At 33.4% G+C, this 20,575-nt stretch overlaps 1 protein-coding gene across 1 annotated transcript in view; it reads right to left on the reverse strand.

The window, feature by feature from the left end:
- Cad99C (cadherin 99C) overlaps positions 1-20,575 on the reverse strand; it is a 245,432-nt gene that overhangs the window by 13,525 nt on the left and 211,332 nt on the right. The window contains exons 3-18 of the mRNA XM_088236007.1: positions 12,581-12,683; positions 11,362-11,427; positions 9,679-9,857; positions 7,539-7,661; positions 5,962-6,225; positions 5,540-5,689; positions 5,087-5,296; positions 4,786-4,980; positions 4,548-4,685; positions 4,271-4,420; positions 3,813-3,927; positions 3,161-3,363; positions 1,579-1,719; positions 1,143-1,272; positions 834-994; positions 185-358 (exon numbers count right to left, since the gene is read on the reverse strand). Coding sequence (XP_088092133.1) covers positions 185-358; positions 834-994; positions 1,143-1,272; positions 1,579-1,719; positions 3,161-3,363; positions 3,813-3,927; positions 4,271-4,420; positions 4,548-4,685; positions 4,786-4,980; positions 5,087-5,296; positions 5,540-5,689; positions 5,962-6,225; positions 7,539-7,661; positions 9,679-9,857; positions 11,362-11,427; positions 12,581-12,668 — 2,487 coding nt within the window. The 5' untranslated portion in view covers positions 12,669-12,683. The remainder of the gene's footprint in view (positions 1-184; positions 359-833; positions 995-1,142; positions 1,273-1,578; positions 1,720-3,160; positions 3,364-3,812; positions 3,928-4,270; positions 4,421-4,547; positions 4,686-4,785; positions 4,981-5,086; positions 5,297-5,539; positions 5,690-5,961; positions 6,226-7,538; positions 7,662-9,678; positions 9,858-11,361; positions 11,428-12,580; positions 12,684-20,575) is intronic.

Consider the following 20,575-nt stretch of genomic DNA (forward strand, 5'->3'; position numbering starts at 1 on the left):
TAGTGTCATCAGAGATAGTCAGAATGACTTTTTTTTGGAAATTATGGTTGTAATTATTACAGAATGGTAGAAGGGCTTACAATTAAATCCAAAAGAAAGTACTTGGATTTTGTTTTATAAAGAGAGGATAAAAAAAAATACAAACACATTTTGTCCCTTGATAGAAAAGATTTTTAAAACTAACCGTGACTTGGGTGACCAGGAAATCAGCAATATTTTCGGGAACAGCCACTCTTTGGGAGGTCTTCTTGAAGAATGGAACTTCATCGGGCACATCTTGCACCTGTACTGTAACAGTAGCCGTACCGAGACGAGGTTCAGGAGCGCCATCTTTGGCAGTCACAACAAACGAATATTCCTGGAAAATAATATTTTATCTATTAATAATGCATTCGCTTGAAAATAATGCAAATTAAATAACTTTTTATTTGAAAACATTGTATGGTTCAAATTTAGAAATGGAAATGTTGAAATGCTGATTTAAATCCCTATTCTTATTCTGAAGAATAGGGATCAGAGCAACATAAGCTCCTGATGTCACTGCGACCTGTGTAGATCTATTGTGACGGGTCCCCATAAATTAGTTCTCGCCCCCCAAGTCCGAGTTTTTAAAAAGCCTGGCCACTAAGTGGAGGTTGAGTGTTCTCATATTGCTAAATCTACTTCTGCAAGCCCAGATCCTTAAAGTATCGGGCTATAAGTTAGGGAGCGAGTGCTCTAACATCCTCAGGTTTAACCAGTGGTCTCCCGAGGATGTGGCTGGAAACATAGCATTGCTATTTGATTTCCAATTTAGGATTGGAAATTTTAATGCTGATGTAAATCATACTTACGTTTTTAGTTTCATAGTCGAGTGCAGTTTTGGTTGAGATTTCACCAGACTGATTATTGATTTTGAAAGGAATATTCCCAGGGATAAAGTATGTTACTTGGGCATTGATACCATCGTCTAAGTCAGTCGCGTGCACTTTTCCAATTATTGCGTTTGGCATTCCTGAAAATAAATACACATTTGTAAAAAAAATATTAAAAAAATAAAAATTTTGCTTCCTTTCCACTTAATAAATTTCTCGAATACAATAAACATACTTAATAGAATATAATTACATTCTGGTTACTGAAATAGTAATGCGAAACTTTACCTTCTTTAACTTTGAAGTTATATGGCACATCACTTTCAGTAAACTCGGGATTTTTGTCATTGATATCTGTTACTTTGATATTGACAGTTGCTGTTGTGGCTAACTTCCCGGCATCTTCCGCTCTCACAAGCTAAAGCAAAATTATTCAAATCATTTTATTAAATGTAGACATCATTACATAAATCAAAACCTCCAGTTACATAAAATAAAATATGTAATATTAAATTAATTGATCACTTATAGTCATCAACATAGTCAAAAACACCCATCCAGGGCTTTGATTCTATTGCACAAACAGAATTGAATTCTTCATCCCCCTGGATACATAATAAACACTTATACAGTAGATTATATTACACACAGAATACAAGAGGCTTGAAATGAGATTAATTACCTACTTTTTTGGTCAAATAAAGAATAGATCGTGAAATCTTACCAGTTGGTAGCTGGTCAGGTCTTCTCTGTCAAGTTTTCTGATGACTGTGATAATTCCGTTATTACTTCCGATTGAGAATTGTCTCAAGTCATTCCCTGATACGATGGAATAAGTTATTGGGTCATTCTCGGGATCCACAGCCTAAAAGACATATTTATCATCGATTAACTCTTTTATACATAAATCATGTTCTTGAAAACCTATCCATTAAGTGGATCTGCGATTCCAGACAATTTTGATAAATAGAAATTTGAAAATTGTTTTTCTGACACTCTCTCACAAATGCCTGCTAAAATCAACATTTCGTAGTCCCGTTTTCCGCCCAAAATCAAACAAATTTACTTTTTTTAAAGCGAGATTATGAGAACAAAATTTTCTGTGTCGGTACATTTTCCATTTTTCAAATTAATTTATTATATTTGTTTACCATACGTCCAAAGACGGCAGATAAAACTGGGCACTTTTTTGGGTTTTTGGATGGTCCTAGCACCCATTAGAAACAATTTATCAAAATAGCAAAATGATCACAACTTTCGGTCAAAGAGGATTGGTCTACTTCTCCATTAAAGTGTACAACCTACTTCCATTGTCCATAAAAATCACCATTAAGAAATGGATGATGGAGGTGGGATGCGCAGTGAGAACGGATTGATGAGTGGATCAGGCCAAATAGGTAGAAAGATGTTTTTATTTGTGAGTTTTATCTGTTTTTATTATGTTTTATATGTATTTGATATTATGATTAATTTATGTTTAATAAGGCATGTTTCAAAATTATATAAAATGTCTCCGTCGGTACGGGACACCCCAGTGAGGGAATATTATCATTGATGTAAAAAAGGTCATAAATAAATAGTGTGTAAAAAATACATTGCTTTAGTGCCATAATCCAGGGAAAAAATATGGAATACGTTTGTAGGACAAAAAGTGAGATTGCGTTTCCTCTTAATTATTGAGGAGTTTACTATGTAGGGTCAGATGGGGAACAGTGTAACACAGGGTACATTATTACAACAGGAAAAATATTTCCTTAATTTTTCTTCATCGCAACACTGTTTTTTCTTCATTGCAACAGCCAATGAGAATTCTTAATTAGCCATCTTAATACAGAGCTAATTTGATGCGAGTATTCATGATTTTTGTAATTATTGCAAAACATTGTTTTTGTTGGTGAGAATTAGCAATTCAAAAAGATTACTAATTTCATCGCTATTCTCGAATAGTTAAGCATTTGTGAGTAAATTTATTTGCTATTTAATCTATTGTTCGTAAGCCGTTTAACAAATAAAACAAACTTTTCAGTTATTCTAATCTAACTTTTTGAAATTGAAGGCGAATCATTATAATACCCACTAGGCCCACATAGTAACAATTAAGTGACTTCATAAAATCACTTATATTATAATTCCCGATGCTTTCTATTGTTTCTTTTCAGAAAAGTCAAGCTAAAGGAAAAACTATTTATTTCCTGTAAGAAAAGTTTTAATTAAATAAATACAGATTTTCCTAGAATTAAAAAAAACTTTTTAAAATAACGTTTTAAAGAAATGTGACTAACTAAAATGGTATTGTTTTGGCTTACGGTTAGCGTAGCGACAGTGGAATTGATGCTCGCCCCTTCTGAAACTTGGACCTCGTAGATGTTCCGCTCAAATATGGGGGGGCGCGTGTTGGGGCCAGGGGTGATACTGACTTCCACAATACCCTGAGTTGACAGACCGCCGACGTCCTGAGCTTGAACCGTTATACTGTACTGCTCTCCTGCATCCAGTTTGCCAACAGTCTCTAATTGAGGACAAAACATGGTGTGATTGTAATGGGATGTTTCAGCAAACGCAAAATTAGTACCAATTATAATTAATATCAATAATTCATCTGTTCGCAAACTGCACATTTATTTAAAGTTTACATGTATATTACAGCACACTTACCAATTACAACTTACATTAGAATATTTAGATAAAAACCATAAAAAAACAAAGACAACTAAATCACCAATTTACTTTACAATACATAATTAGAGAGGAACAGTCAAAAACTAGTAATCCTATAATGGAAAAGATCCACCTCTCTTGGTAGGCTGTTCAACAGACCAATCATCCTCTCCATAGGTATCATCAACGGGAAATACATTTAACCTCGTATAGAATAGAAACATATATTTTGAATATGAAAACTAAATGCAGAATAATTACAATGTAGCAAAAAATGATAAAATAAAATACATTGTTTACCTATAACTCCACTTTGTGGATCTATCTTAAATTTGCTAGCTCCATTATTAGACACGTGGTAGATACTGTACTTCAGGACAGCATTTTCTCCGGAATCATTATCCGTTGCTTCAACCTAAAATAAAACAATTTACCTTTAAAGCATTAGTACATAATACATAAATAAGTAATTTAATAAATAAGTTATTCAACGGCTTATGCCTTTAACGAAATATAAAAAAAACCATCATAAAACAAAACACTTGAGTATATGTATTAAAAATATAAATGTATGAAAACAGTGGCAAATATTGAAATTACAAAATAAATCAGTCTGAAACTTTAGTATACGCAACAAAAAAACTGAAAATAAAATGCTTAAATGAGTGACATGTATCATATTGTGTTTCGGCGCCGGAGACAGCACAACACATCATAGTTAATTATTATAATTTCGAAAATAAATGCAATTGATTTACCTTTACAACATGTCTTCTTCCTTCTCCGGCTGGCACCTTGACATGAGGAAGTGGTACTAGGACCGGGGCGTTGTCATTTACATCATTTAGAGATACTTCTAAAGACAATGGTGCGGAAGCTCCTTGACCGTTAGCTTCTCTCGCTACCACCTGTAATCAAATTAGTGCATTTACTCTAAAACTGTTTCTTAAAAACCTCATGCGGTTTAAATATAAGAAATTATAGAAAACAATATATGCTACTAAAACAAATGCACAGGAAGTAGTGATAACTTACTTGGAATCGATAAGTACCGGGACTAGGAGAATCCCGATCGAGATTTTCTTCATTTACAACTAAAACACCATTTTTATCGATTTGGAAATAACTTGTGGTGAGTTCAAAGGTATAAATAGGTTTAACATCATTTGGACCCTAAAATTATTACAGGAATATGTTAAATTTGCTATCAAAACAAATATAATATGTATCTTTATATGTTTTCAAAAATACTAAACATAGCTTAAAATCTTACCAGGTCATCATCAGTGACAGTGAGTTGTAAGGGTTTCCCATTGCGATCCAAGACTTTAGAACCGATCGGAACATTTTCATCGACAAGACCTTTCGGCGAAGAAGAAGTGAGAACGGGAGGATTGGCATCCACCGGCTTGATAATCACTGCCAGTTTAGCTGTAGTAAACCTTTTAGCATCTGAAATCTCTTCAGCCTGAAAAACAAACATATTCGAAATGGGTAGATAAGATGTAGTTTTTATGGATACGGCGTTATTGAATCAAACAATAGTAATACATCGATGAAAGGCAAAGAGATACCTTGATCGCGTGTGGTAATGGGGGTGTTATTTTTTTGGCGCTGTTGCCGGACAGATCCTGTAGAAGGATTGATTTCGAAAAGTCGTTGTAGGATGTGGGGTGCCCTTGTTGGAAGCTATAGCGAATGGGAGAGTTAATGGTGTCCATGTCCACAGCCTGGATCTTCTCTGGAAGTATGTTGAGGGTACCCGCAAGTATTCCACTTGACACCTGAAAAATTATTCACAATTATTTTTATTGGACAGACAAAGAATGTATGTTGGCATACTTATATATCGTCAGGAAGATGATCAGTCTTATTCGCCTCATGCTTCAGATACTGACCAAGTATATTATGATAATTCCATAGTTTATTTCATTTTTAGGATCTGCACTAAGCACTTGGCCATGAGGTGGGCATTTTATATGAATTGAATTTGAATGGTAGATTGCATCAGGTATGAGTTGACTTACAAATGAAGAATACTCAGGATTGATGCATGCTCCATCATGCAGCATGCACCCCTGGTAGATGAAAGATGGATCCTGGTCATCGTCATCTTTGATGTTCACTGTGAGAGTTGTGGTGCTGGAGTACCTTTCTGAAGAATTCCTCGCTCGATCCTGAAACAAGCATTTTTATTAATATCAAACATTCATGTACTTACAACGGATAAAGATGGGTAAAATTGGAAATAATAAAAAGGTGTGTAATATATGGAAAAATACACTTGTGAACGAAGGAGTAGGGTAACTGGAGAAATTATTAGGACATTAGTCATGGTAATATAATAATAAAACGTTTTTTAACATTAAAATAGCTATCTTAATGTTTTTCTCGGGGGTGAGATTGATTGAGATTGAATATGTAAAACTAAATTGGCAATTTTACTCACAGATGCAACAATTGTCACAAGGTATCTCTGCGTCCTTTCGTAGTCCAGCGTCCGGTTGACTGTCACCTGCCCCTGGTGAGGGAGATTGATAGCAAAGTAGCCGTAGCCATCAGCCGTCGTGATACGGTCATTGCCGATGCCCGAGTCTATCCCCAGCCTCTTCCCATCTCCCTCCACTATGAAATACTCCGCGAGACCGTTGACTCCTGCATCTGCATCAACAGCTTTGATATTGTGGAAGATGGTGGTTCCGATTGGAGTGAGCTGGAAATTAACAAATATGTTTTACCACCTGGTAAACACCAATATTATGTTGTCAAAAGTATCCCCTGTCTTTTATTTCCATAATAAATTGTTCCATCTATTTGGTTTGTAATTCTACTAACAGCACCATTAATCACCTGATACTTTAGAATTCTAATATAATAGTTTGAACTTTATGATATAAAAGCTCATGGAGATATAACGCACATGTACATATTTTTTTAATCATCATGAATTTGAAAATAGGGCTTCAATTTTGATTGATTAGAGTTCACTAAATTATTGAACTGAAATATCAAATTTTGTGCACAATTTTCAAGGGAATATAATTTAACCTTATTAAAATTATCGCTATTTACAATTAATTATCATCATCATTCCCTTTCCGCACCTTTTTTATTTATTTTTTTAAAAAGAAATATTTGCGTTCTTATGATTTACCCAAATATTTAATTTTGAGGGCCATTCTCAACGAGTTGTAAATAACTCACTATTAGAAAATGGAATCAAGTTGGGGTAGAGTGGGATTCGAACGACGGACCTTTGGTCCGTGAGTCTGATACACTAGCCACGGGACCACAACCCGATATACCTTATGGTGCATAAGGCATTGCATTGGTACAACAATCGCAGAGTATCTTGATCATTTTTGTTACATGAAGGTAAGATGATCAGTCTTATGCTTCAGGTACCAGTCCATGAAGTATTCTAGTGTGAAAACACCTTTTTAAATAATTATTTCATATCTACCATTTCGAGAATCGAACCCGAGACCTCTTGCATGGTAGGCAAACGCGCTGACCATTACACCAAGAGGCCGACTATTTACAATAGGGAAATATCCCTTTTTTTTTACACTTTCAAAGTAATAAAGGTCTATGAAATAATGTCCAGTAAAAAAAAAAAATTTTGCTTAGTATTAGTAGCATAAAAATACTCTAAAATTTGCAATTTTGAATTCTTGCAAAAACGGTCATTCCATTGGCAACGCCCCTGATACGTCACGATTCATGTTTATTTGAAATTTTACGAATAACAACCAAGGCCAAACACATCGCGTTTTTCTACGAACCTTTTTTTATTGAATTTCTTTTTTATATTTATGTATGAAGACATTTCTCCACAATATCCACATTGTTTTTGAAAATACAAATAATTATTTTAAATCCATTAAATATATTTTTATCAGTATTCGTAGTATGTGATATTTCCTTACAATGTTTATTCAATTTTGCTAGGGCAAATACTTTATAAGATTTTTTATATTTTTTTTTGTATTAAATGTGATAAAAAAGCATAATGACTGAGGTTACCTCTGAAACTGTAGTTTCATATGGAGTGTTGATAAATACTGGCGAATTATCGTTAATATCAGATACCCTCACTATAACAGGAACGGTCCTTTTCTTCTTAGTTGATCGTACTACACAGGTCAGCTAAAATTATACAAACATACATTTGGGTTTTATTTATTTTATTTTATTTGGGAAACCAAAAGTTCTACATACATATTTATAGTAAACAAACAGATATAGTGTATACACTCAGAACCAATAACAGATTTCCACAAAGTATACAAAATTAGCAAAGAAAATACATTACATATTGCATAAATACAAATAAGTTTATTCACATAAAAATGTTATTTTCATGTATATCTTTTTTAATAATCAAAGAAAATACTTTTTTTTATAAAAAAAATCAGTAAGTTTTTTTTTTTTTTCAAAAGTTTGCGTTCTTATGATTTACCCAAATATTTCATTTTGAGGGCCATTTTCAACGAGTTGTAAATAACTCACTATTAGAAAATGGGAATCAAGTTGGGGTAGAGTGGAATTCGAACCACAGACCTTTGGTCCGTGAGTCCGAGACTCTAGCCACAGGACCACAACTCGATTAAAATTAGGTTATTATAAATTATATTTATTATAAATTGGGTGGGATTAAGATAAGGATGCATGAAGAGAGGAAAAGGAGGGGAAGGGAGATGTACATATTTATTATTATAATGTCTACTAAGTTACATAATGCATTTTTAGTGTAAATTTTAAATCTGACAGGGTGATATTTGTGTAGTTTATGTCTTTAAATTTTGAATTGTACACTGAAAAAGTAATACGAAAAAAAGCATTTTTAACATCCGATGTTTTATTTATTAATATATGAAACAGGTGGTACCGTCTACAAATCCTGGCTGGCACATGCATTGTTATTGAACTTAGAAGTACTGCACAGTCAACTATTCCTGTTATAATTTTGTGAAGCAGTAGTTGGTCCGCACACGCTCTGCGGTATTATAGAGAAGTGATTAGATGGTAGGTGGAGGCAGCGAGAGTTGATGTATAAGAAATACCGGTTTTGTATTTTAGGCACATAACAACATCATTATTCCCTTATCAGCACTTAATAATGCATATAGCATCACATTGGTAGGTACACAAAATGCAGGGTATCTCTGTCCTTTTAATCGATGAAGGCGAGGTAATCAAATCCTGCGCTTCAGGGGCCAGTGAATGGACTGTGGTTGCAGTGTAATCACACATTTTAAAATTAATATTTCATGTCAATCTTCTTGTTAATTAAACCCGAGACCATGCATGGTAGGCAATTGCGCTAACCACAAGGCGAGCAGCACATAAAAGCATATATTTAACTTTATTTATTTCATTAAACACTAAGAAAGGAAATGATAAAAATAGGATGAAAAAATGTTACTGTAAAAAATTTTGATACCCCGCAAAATTCAATCTGAGGAAAGTTTTGACAATGGATATTAAGTACTACCCACATGCACTTGTTTATTTAAAATTTAGTGCCTTTACTAATTATGATTTTAATAAATAATAATGCAGTAACACGAAAGTGGCTTTTAGATGAAGAAAGCGTTAATTAGTCAAATAAATCAAGTACTTACTCGTATCTTAAATTAATTTTTGTACATATAAAAAGAATGACCATCTTTATAATTATCATTTGTAATATTTTCACACAACATTGAATTCAGTATAAAGAAAATATTGCATTTATCATAAGAAATGTTTGACTTGAGTGGCTAAACAATATTGCAAATACAAACGATACACGTAGTGGTTAAGTATAAATACATTATACTAAAGAGGGCAGTTAAAGATCGTAAACAATAAATACTTTTTCGCAAAATTTGTAAAAATATTTTTTTTTTTTTAAATTAACAATCATGGTTGCATTTTAATGTGTTCTGTATTAGAGTGAATGTGTGACCAGTAATAGGGTGTATGTCCAAAGACAAATATTATTCATTCTGGAGTCGCCAAAGTATGGTTATTTTTCCTATTCAAAATATAAATACCCAAAACTCATGAGGGTTATAACAAATGTATTATTTTATTTCGGTAGTTAATAAATTTTACTCTCTTATCAGCGACCTGCTTAAATATTATAATGCATTGAAACTGAAACAGCTTGTATAGTTACCTGAAAAACAATGTGAGATAGATTATCGGCATCCCTGTCCAAGGGTTGTAATAACTGCAACTTTTTCCCGTTTAAAACAAACAGTGGGTTTCCCTTGGGAAATACTAAATCGAGGACTATATTGGAGAGAGGATCTCCTTCTATTGGTAATTCTGCTGGTGTAGTGGCTTGTCCAACATCTGAAGAATAACAAGTACATAAAAATGATGTATTGTAACATTTACATTTTTATAGTGTTAAGTGATTACTTGAACTAGCCAATGACAAGCGCTGTAAATGTCTCATGATTTGTTTATTATCCTCTTTCCGCACCTTTATTATAGGGCATTGCATTGGTAAACCGACGGCAGCGTATCTTGATCATTTTTGTTAGATGAAGGTAAGATGATCAGTTGTTCACTTCAAATGCCAGTCCAGGGACTATGAAATATTCCAATGTAAAAACCTTAGAGTAATAACAAGCCATAGGCTAATAGAGTTGCCCATACGGAAGTTCTATGCAATAGAGCTAAAGGGCTTCTCTTTAAGCGGGAGCAAATTATTACTCTGATGTAAAAACACATTTTTCACTCAATATTTCATGTTGACCGTGTGGGGAATCGAACCCTTATACCACTTGCATGGTAGGCAAATGCGCCTACCTTTTGATCACTAGGCGGACAGTAAATGCATGACTTTTTTTTGATTTAGTAAATATAGAATATATGTAATAAAAAATGTATCAAAATGTATACAAAAAAATTGTAAATAAAATAAGCAAATACAAAATATATTTCTATATTTAAAAGAAATCTGTATCTTAGTTTGAATATCTTTCTACATTATCAACATTTGTTGAATTTATATTTATAATTTACAAACATACATATTTATTTATGTATGCTTAAAATGAGAGAGAAAGAAAGAATAACAATATAGATACATAAATATAAATATACATAAATTAGATTTAAAAAAAATATGTATTACAGTAAAAAAATGATAAGAACAAAATGGCACATTTAAAAATACAAAAAAAATTATGATATAATAAACTATTAGATGAATTCCTTCCAAACTGAATGAAGTTCTATTAGGGAAATGTTATTTCAATACAATAAACAAAAAATAATTTAACAAAAAATACAAAAATAATGTTTTAAAAGATGTCAGAATAATTATAATAATATAATTCATATACACAGTAAAACCCCAACTATATGGATTAATGAGTTCCGTTTAATAAGTTCCAGATTTTATTGCTTTTGAAATAATACAGCGAATTGGAATCACATTGATAACTTATTAAACCTGTCCAGCGAAGTTAACGAGGAAGTTCAGTTGGTTCATTCACGGCAAGCAAACCGGAAATCTTCCATAACTCTCTCATTGGTTGATTAATGTGAACCAGTGGCGTCGTTCAAAGTAGTTCGTTTTTATCAAAACGTTTTTTATTATCTTTTTCCTACATTTTCAAGAAACTTTGCAGTGCAATTTAATGCTCCAATTTTTACCGCGCGCAAGAAAACATTTATTGTATCCATTTTCCCGCAGGGCTAAAGTTCGTCATTGAAAAATTAAATTAAAATGGGAAATTTCTCGAAAAAGATATTTGACAATCCGGGTGGCTGGAGTTTGGATTAACAGAGTTCTACCGTATTATGATAAATAATTAATATTACACTATAACGTCAATAGACTTACAATTTCCTCTGCTTTCTTCAATATCAACAATGATGCTCGATTGGCCAGTTTCCACTTCGCATAAACCTGAAAATCAAGGCACAAACGTCAGAGATAAGACGATTAATCACAATGTTTTTACATGCTCAACACATTGATGTCGTTAATTAAATAAACTTGCAATGAGAAATGGATTGATTATTCATGAAATACAGATGTGAAAAGTTACTGATTATCAAAAATTGATGCCTGTAATATGAATTTTAAAAAAAGACATTAAATAATGTCATGCCTCACCATCATCATTCTCTTTTCTGCACCCAGTGGTGCATAGGGAACTACATTGGTACACCAAATGCTTAAGGTGCCAGTCCAGGGACAGATTACATTTCGTAGTTTGAACCACCTTTAAAATGGATATTTCACATCCACCCAGTCAGGAATTGAACCCAGGGCCTAAAGAATGGTAGGTGAACGCTGCCACCACTTCACACCGAGGCAGACTTATCTCCACTTGATTTCCTTTTTCGGGATTTTTACCTGAGAGCACCCATCGAGTCGAAAACACTTTTAGAGAATTCTGGTTCTATTTCACACACAATCGAAGGAACAAAGACAGATATTCAACTCGGTTGATTATTACATATTACTTATGTAAGAGTCGTAGAATTATATTATAATTCTATGGTAAGAGACTTGTAATATTTTAACCGGCATATGAATATTATTTTATTAATCGACTCAATAAACTTGTATAATCCGCGAAACGACCGATTTAAGCAGCTAATAAAATTAATTTTGGATTGCGAGGAATTTTATAATTCTTAATTCTTTTTTACGTCTCTTTTGCACTAAAACGTGTTTTTACTGTTGCAATATATTTTTTCATTAGTATGCACATAAATTAATGAAGGTGGGGCCATATCAAACGAAAATGAAAGTTGTCGCATTCTGATTAGAGATGAGATAAAACATAATGATATAATAAATTAAATTTATTCAACAAACATTTAGAAGAAAAAGAAAATATACGTAGGTATTCTGCCTGCTTCAAAATAATAATTACGGCATAAAAATGCACTCATTTCCTGTTTTACATTTTACACCATTTAGATTTTTTGACAGTACAGTCGGGCAAATCAAATACCAAACGTCAACAAATAAATAATCATATTTTTCGCACTAGCATCACGCAACTTCGATTCGTAATTTAAAGTTGACGATGCGAAGTATCGCTTACCTGCTCTTGCATCTGTGATGTGAAGAGACGAGAGCAGCAGACACACAGCTACCAACCGCATCGCGGAAGTCGCCGCCCTCGCCGACATTCCAGTTCTGCTTTCCTGGAAACAAATTAATTACATAGCAACATTAGTTCATTAGTGATGCGCCTTCTAATCGATGTATCGAAATTATTAACAAAATAATTAAACAACCAAAAACGACGAATTTATTCATTTACTGGCAAAATGGACGCGCTTTGCTGGAGCCCATCGAAACGCCAAATTGATGAGTGAAAAAACGGCTTAACACAACAATACAGTAACATTTAGTTAATTATGTTCTTTAATTGGTGGTATTTTTACGCCAATAAAGCTCATAGTTTTTGTGTGCGCAACGTGTGTAAATTTACATTTAGATATTATAACATTTTTTCGTCTGAAACATTCCCACGGTTAAAATAGTTTCTAGTAAGAAAGGTAAGGAAATCTTTTGTAAAAACTTAAAACGAACGCTAAGAATTTAGAGGCCATACTTCCTTATTTTGAAAAAACTGTAATAGTTGTTTAAGTGATATTAATTATTCAAAACGAATTAACAGAACAACTAATTGATATTTAATTAGAATATTACTTAGGTATAAATTAGTAGGTATGTATCTACTATGTTATTACTTAATTACATTTGATACAAAAATTATTTAAATGTGATTAAAAACAGCACGCAAGGTTGCAGAATAAATTATTTAGAATATGAAATAATAATAAATTCAGATATTCGTATGTACCCATTGTATTCATAATTGCGATATTTTCATACAAAAGCTGTTTTCATTGTGTGCAGAACACATCATTTACACTATGAAAGGTATCCGTGCGCCGCGCGCCGTGGCTGAATGTTTGTAAAAGTATGCAAATTAGTGGGCGTAAAATACTCGTACAACTTCGCCATATTGCGGAACGTTAAAAAAACGCTTGGCCGTGTGCCGTTAGTTGTTTACTTATTTACTTAGGAGAAGGACAAAACAATATCCTACGCGGAATGAATAATACCTACATTTCTGTGTGCGAAATGGGACCTGAGCCTTGGACGAAAGTTTCCTACTCGGTGGCTAGGTAGGTAGGTAGGTACTCGAGAAAAAATCATCGAAAAGGACATCGAGTAGAAATTAGGCCGCAAATGAGGCGAGGAAGCAGGCTAGCGACCACGCGTGAGCTAGGTATTTAACTCTTAAAAGACCGTGGCAAATAGTCCCTTCGCGCGCGGTGGTGTAACATCGTGTTAAGTTAAGTAAAGGACGGAATATTCAAAAGTTCAGACATTTGAAAAAAAAACATGGAGACATACTATTTAATAATTCCTTTTCCATAATTTATGCGAATAAACATATAATTTAGCCCTGGTATAGCAAAATAAATTAAAACTCATAAATACGCCGCTCATATTACGCGCGCGCATCCCCCATCGCTGTCATCAACCGACTGAATCTGTTTGAAGCGTTTTGGTCTTCTTTGTTATGATCTTTATCTTCGTGTTCTCTCGTATACAGATATGCTGCTGAATTAGCGGGCATTCATTCTTCGCGTAGCTAGGATAAATATTGTTTGTATTAACATCCAGCATTTTTTTTAGTTGTATAAATTTTACTTTCAAAATCCGGTGTGAAAATGTCCATTTGAAGATTACAAAAATTACGAGTTTATCATTTAAATAAATAAGAGACATACATCAAGTCTTGTATCCTATGTCGACTAGTGTGACATCACAGCCACACAAGAGTTAAACGATTCACAAAAGACAATATCCCATATCCCAAGTGACGAGATGTCCGTTCGGCTCCAATGTAGCCTCAGCCTAAAATTTTAAAGAAATGTTTGCATTTGCCAGAAAATAAAAATGTTTACTCCGTACATGAAAATCACACACGGCAAAATCAATGGAAATTAAAGTTGTTTCTGTAATTGATAGAACAGATACACAAAAAATCGCTATATAATGTTTTTGATATTATTAACATTAGTGTTAAGGTTTTTTTAATAGTAAACGTACTTAGAAGACTTTAAATTTGATTGTGCCTACACTTTTAACGTTTTCGCTTATATTTAGGTATGATTATCTGTGTTCACGTATTACATAGAGAAATAAATGATGGGTTGTAGTTAAGATTACTTTTTCTTACCGTAAATATTTGAATACTTTACTATATGCTAGTAGTTACGCCCACAGTGGGTATACCTCGTTTGCCTATTTTGCACCCTTAAGTACCTACCTATTTCTATTAGTACCTACTTCGTAAAAAAATAAAGTAGGTAGCTGCTTTATCGCCTTAGATTAGCCATAATTATATACTCCCCATGAGAGTCGAGATCAATTGTGATCAAGTGATATGTATAGTCATTAATATTATTAATGCAACCGGGTATCAGTTTTCTTCTAGTAAACCACCGCTGTATATTTTACAGTTTAATGATAGGTACATAACGTTTTAATTTTTACAACAAAATGATTTAAACGACTATAATCCCATAACTTATTCCCGTAAGTATTCCGACAGCCGAATGTTCGCTTAGCAATAGCACAATGACACATGAATTGAAATTGACAGGTCACGATTAAAGGCGTTTCCCCAATCTTACCACAATGAGATAAATTACATCTGTTTATTTTATTGCATCACCATATCGAAATTCTGATGAAGGTAAAATAGGTATCCTAGATACGCACCTATTTATTATCATTCGCCACGGTTAAAATATATTTATGTAAGTACAAAACATAAAACTGACTTATTCAAAATCACTCGCAAACGAGTGGATGCTTAAAAAATTCACACGTTCAATCGCATTGAAAAACTATTTATGTTTTCATTGAAGTTTATGTAGGTAGTAGGTACCTACAAGAAAAGACCGACATTAGTTCATTATTTTGAGTAGCGATAGCGTTATGTTTGTGGACACATAGAATGATATCTACTAAATTAAATCCACTCTTCATTTTGTCAAGATGACAAATCGGGTTTTCAAATATTAATGTACATAAAGTGTGATTATTTGAAGCTGCCAATGACAGGTCATAAGCCTCGCAGATGCCTAGATGGCAGTCCCCGTGGTGTATAGCTAAGACGTTTGCCTCACGCGTGGAGGGTTTAGGGATTGATTCACGGTGAGATCACAATAATTAATTGTGGATTTTTTCGAGCTTGGGTGTTATGTGATGTAATTCACCACTCACACAAATTTAAAATACACGAGGGGAGAATGGAGCCATCCAGACTCCCTCACATTGCATTGTACGGCCAACCCCTAGGAGACGACTTCCGGGTAGACATCAAAAAGATGGATAGACCTCTCAGGAGGCTAATCTTTCTTGAAAAACAGGCCACAAGGCCAACACTAAGAAGTATAAGAAGAAGATATCCGTCAAATGAGTATTAACGATATTTCTCGGCCACTTAAAAAATAATAATTTATAATGAGGTTAGTAAAAACGATTACAAATCAAGTTTGACAGATAATGATGAAAGAACCAACCCGCCTTTTGTGCGTTCCCGAGCCGGAGTAACGCGTGACTTAGTTGCGAGTACCCTGGAACGCGCATTTTGTACAAGGCATAAGAAATATTGATTCTAATAAAGATAGATCGTATTTCAATCATCGTAGTATCGAAGTTTATGTTGCAATGTGTTCTGTTACCGCTGGCTGGCACTGGTTGTTACTTCGTGTCTCACGTTTCATGCACGCAGAATGATGATACAAAAACAATAACTTTATGTTCACAGATACCACGGTCCACTGCGAACTGTGAGCGCCCTGCCTGTTGTGTGGTGTGTGGTGTACAATATGGTGTTAGTTATGAATCAGATTATTTTACACTTTACACTGCATTCAAAGAACTCAGACGCACATCTCTATTACAATCCAGGGCTGTACAGAAAGGATTATAATATTATTTAAATATGACAACTCAATGTGTAGGCAGCAACTGATTACATTGATATAATATAACCATTTGATTGAAATCTTGATCCTTTACCCACATATTGGAAAACCAAAGCAATTCAATATAGACGAATGGATCAAAAACTTACATTCAATTTTAAAAAGTATTTTCCAATACAATTTTATCCGCAGTCTGTACATTATTTTTAAGCTTAATTTTTTATTTTATCAACAATTTATTTTAAAGTTAATGCGAACTGTCATTCGGCTTTTGAAATTCTTATCATAAACCTTAAAAAGCCAAGAGAAATGACGATTTGTTTGTTGTATTCAATGTTAGTAAATAATTGTAAAAAATGACTTAGGTACTATAAGTAAGTAAGAATGTACCAAATATACTATCGGTATGTGGTTATATACAATGAATGTATATAACAGCATAATGAATTTAAGTTTGGTTTGAATGTATATAATGAAAACAGATGTAAAAGATATAATTTTATGAAATTTTATTTATTTATTTATTTGTTAACTGACATAGTCCATTAAAAAAATGGCAAACTCAAATATTTATGATACATACAGGCACAATTGAATAAAATACAAATAAAGAAAATTAAAACTAGGACAAAAGATATATTTGAATTACATGTATTTAAATATTATAAAAACTATAACAGGGGCCGCTGGTTGGTAGTCCTTCGACAGTCATGTCCCCGGGCCCGGGGGTAATTAAGCGCTTCTCTTAAAGCAAAATTCTCCAAATTTAACATTAATTTGTAATGTTTTATTTCCATAATTACATAAAATCATGATTTACAACACCCGCTTGCACTTGTATATAACATAGACAATTGTTTAGTCTTCCACCAGTACGACGATGTCGGTCAAGACAAAACCCGGTGACTTGTACAAATTCTAAATAAAAGTGGAATAAAAATATATACGTATTTTTATTATTATATACAATTTTATATGCTTAGTAGGGATACACAAGATTTGAACTGTGCATAATTTCGTAATAATGTTACTACCCAATGGGACGGGACAGTGATATTTTAGCCATTAAGACTATTGTAATCCGATGTAGAACAATCGTGCATTTCTAGCTTGCCGTATTCGATCGCTTTTAGCCCACCGCCACTTCTTGTCCGTTTCCCCTGTCTGATCTGCATCTAACTTGACACAGAACGTGAAATTCAAATGTATTTAAGATAGATATACGAGTAGGTATTTATCTCAATAGATAATGTATTGTTTTATGAAGTGACAACGGGAAAACAAATTTAATTTTTATTTATTTATATATACGCCCAATGGGCATTTTAAAGGACATATTTATACATAGAAAATTATTATTTTAAAAAGTAGAAAGACTCAATGGTATATAGTAGACTTTGTGGGAGTTGAAGCTGGAGAGAGGTGGTTTATAATCGAATTTGATTCAGTGATCGTTTGAAAGAAGACAACTTGTTATCAAAGAAATCAAGACTGGTATGTTTGTTGGCAGACCTAAAAATTCTGGGCATAGGGGGATGAGAACCAAAGTTAGTTCTATGGTTATCGGTACGAAGGAGTAAGTTTTGTCTGAGGTTTCTAATTGGGATATTTTATTTTATTAAGCTCAGTAGTTCAGGCGCATCAAAGAGTAAGTTGAGAATTTTAAATTGGACTAGAAGGTTGAATTTATTTCGACGGTCTTGAAGAGAAGATTATTAATTAATTACAGGCTTTAAGCCCAGTAAAATCTTAGACATCCATATTACCTTTTCAAAAATGTTTTCTCTCTTTGTCGCAACAAATTTAGATGAACAAGACGAACTTATCTCCACTCGATTTCCTCTTTCGGGATTTATGCCTGAGAGCAGCCATCGAGTTGAAAACACTCGTCCAGGGGACCAATTATTATTACTAACTCAATCTTGTGTGAGCGTGTCAAAGCGTGTTGTCCAGATGACCTTTGAAATATAATATGTATGTTTGTGTAAAAATATTTTATTTTTATTTTTGCTATTGTTTAATTATGTACGTGCTTCCACTTTCCATTATGTTGTATCCCAACTTCATACAGGGCCCTTGGCCTCATAGAGTTTGGGATACGTTATTATTGATTTTTTGTACAGTGTATGTATTTGTATGAAATGAATAAAAAAAAATTAAAAAGTAAAATCGATATTTATGTATGAGAATGTGTGTATTTGTATGAAAATTTAAAGTGTCTTCGTCAGTGATCTGTAACTGAACATGTTCAATCATCATTTCCTTTTAGCACCTAATGGTGCATAGGGCACTGCATTGGTACACTAATCGCAGTGTAGCTTGATATTTTTATATATATTTTAAATATTTTTTTATTTTTTATACGAAGGTAAGATGATTGGTCTTGCGCTTCAGGTACAAAATATTCTAGTGTGAAAACACCTTTTTAAATAAATATTTCACGTCAACCCTATCGGGAACCGAACCTGAGACCTTTTGCATTGTAGGCAAACGCACTGACCCCTGCGCGACGAGACCGACGTTATGCTTAGAAAAAAATGTATATTCATGTTAAATTTCATGTTTAGAAATAAATATTATATGCCTGTTATATTTTTCATACAAAAATCTAATTTTACTTTGTAGATAAAATTGAAGATAAAGTCAACTTCCCGTTTTAATACGCGCCCTTCTGTTTCACAAATATTTGGATGTACCAATTCAAAATAGTGTTGAATTTACTTATTGTTTAAATGGCAAAAAGTGATTTTGGAAGACGACGAACGGTATGGAGATTAAACAATGTTTCTTGGCAATTGATTTGACGTTTATGTTATGTGTTTGAAGTTTGTTGAAGCTGAGAAACCCTTATACATTAATAGCAATCAAACATCCTTTGAATTCGTGACCATGGATCTAAGCATGTATTGTTGCACGTGAAAGTTATTTACGAATGACGAAAAAGAAAGCGGAAATGATAGATACCTACTCGTACTTCGTACTAAACATTGATCTAAAATAAAATTACTCTACGCTTGTGGATTCACTGAATATATAGATACATAATAAAAACAAAGTTTGTATCTATTCATAAATTTATCGGTTCCAATAAATTTTGGTATACTAAAACAGGTAGAGGAATTTGTGTACCTGGTAAGTATGTTTACTAGAGATGGAATGACTGAGAAAGATATTGAAAGGCGGGTGAGTGCAAAAGAGGCAAAATTAGTAGTTCACAATAGAGTCCTGGTCCCGACCTTGATGTATGGAAGCGAAGTATGGACCTGGAAAAACAGGGATGAAAGTAGGATGAATGCTGTCGAAATGCGATCTCTCGGGCGAATGTGTGGTAAAAATATGTACGATAGATGCACAAATGTTGAGATCCGTACATTATGCGAGGCCGAGATAAGCATTATCGACAAAATCGAGATGAAAGCTCCGTGTTGGTTTGGACATATAGAGCGAATGGACAGCGAAAGCACGGCTAAAAAAAATTTGGACGCAAATGTTGATGGATGCTGAAATAGAGAAATACCGAGAAAAATATGGCATGACCAAATCCAACAAATACTTGAAGATGGACATGTTAAAAGTCGGAATAATCGGCGCGCGTGCATGATACGAGTAAGATGAATGAATGTAGAGGAAGCGAGATCTGTATGCAAAGGTAAAGTGATGTGGCATTCTATTCTCTCTGTCTAACCTTACCCTAAACGGCGTGATGGTTTGTTTGGTTCAATAATTTTCTTGTTGAATATCATTTTTAGATTTCGATATATTTTCAAAAAAAAATCTGCCTCGGCATATTGTAGTAATAAGTAGTAAAGACAAATATTGTAGTATTAAATTCCTTAGGTATATAAAATCATATAATAATATAGGTATGAAGGCACACTTTTACTATTGTTGATAATTTACAAATATAATCGTAATTCATTACCTTGTGGTGATTTGTTTTTGTGTAAGGATGACAATATTGAAATTGGACTTACCAGAAGTTTTGATCGGCGTGTGTTAAAATAAAAGATTCACTTACATATTACATGAAGTTTTAATATTGATTTTATTATTTAATTAACTAAAAAAGCGGTTCG

This window comes from Micrasema longulum, unplaced genomic scaffold (assembly GCF_059751315.1).
Source record: "Micrasema longulum isolate JH-2025_06_02 unplaced genomic scaffold, ASM5975131v1 h1tg001491l, whole genome shotgun sequence".
In the NCBI taxonomy this organism is placed as follows: domain Eukaryota; kingdom Metazoa; phylum Arthropoda; class Insecta; order Trichoptera; family Brachycentridae; genus Micrasema; species Micrasema longulum.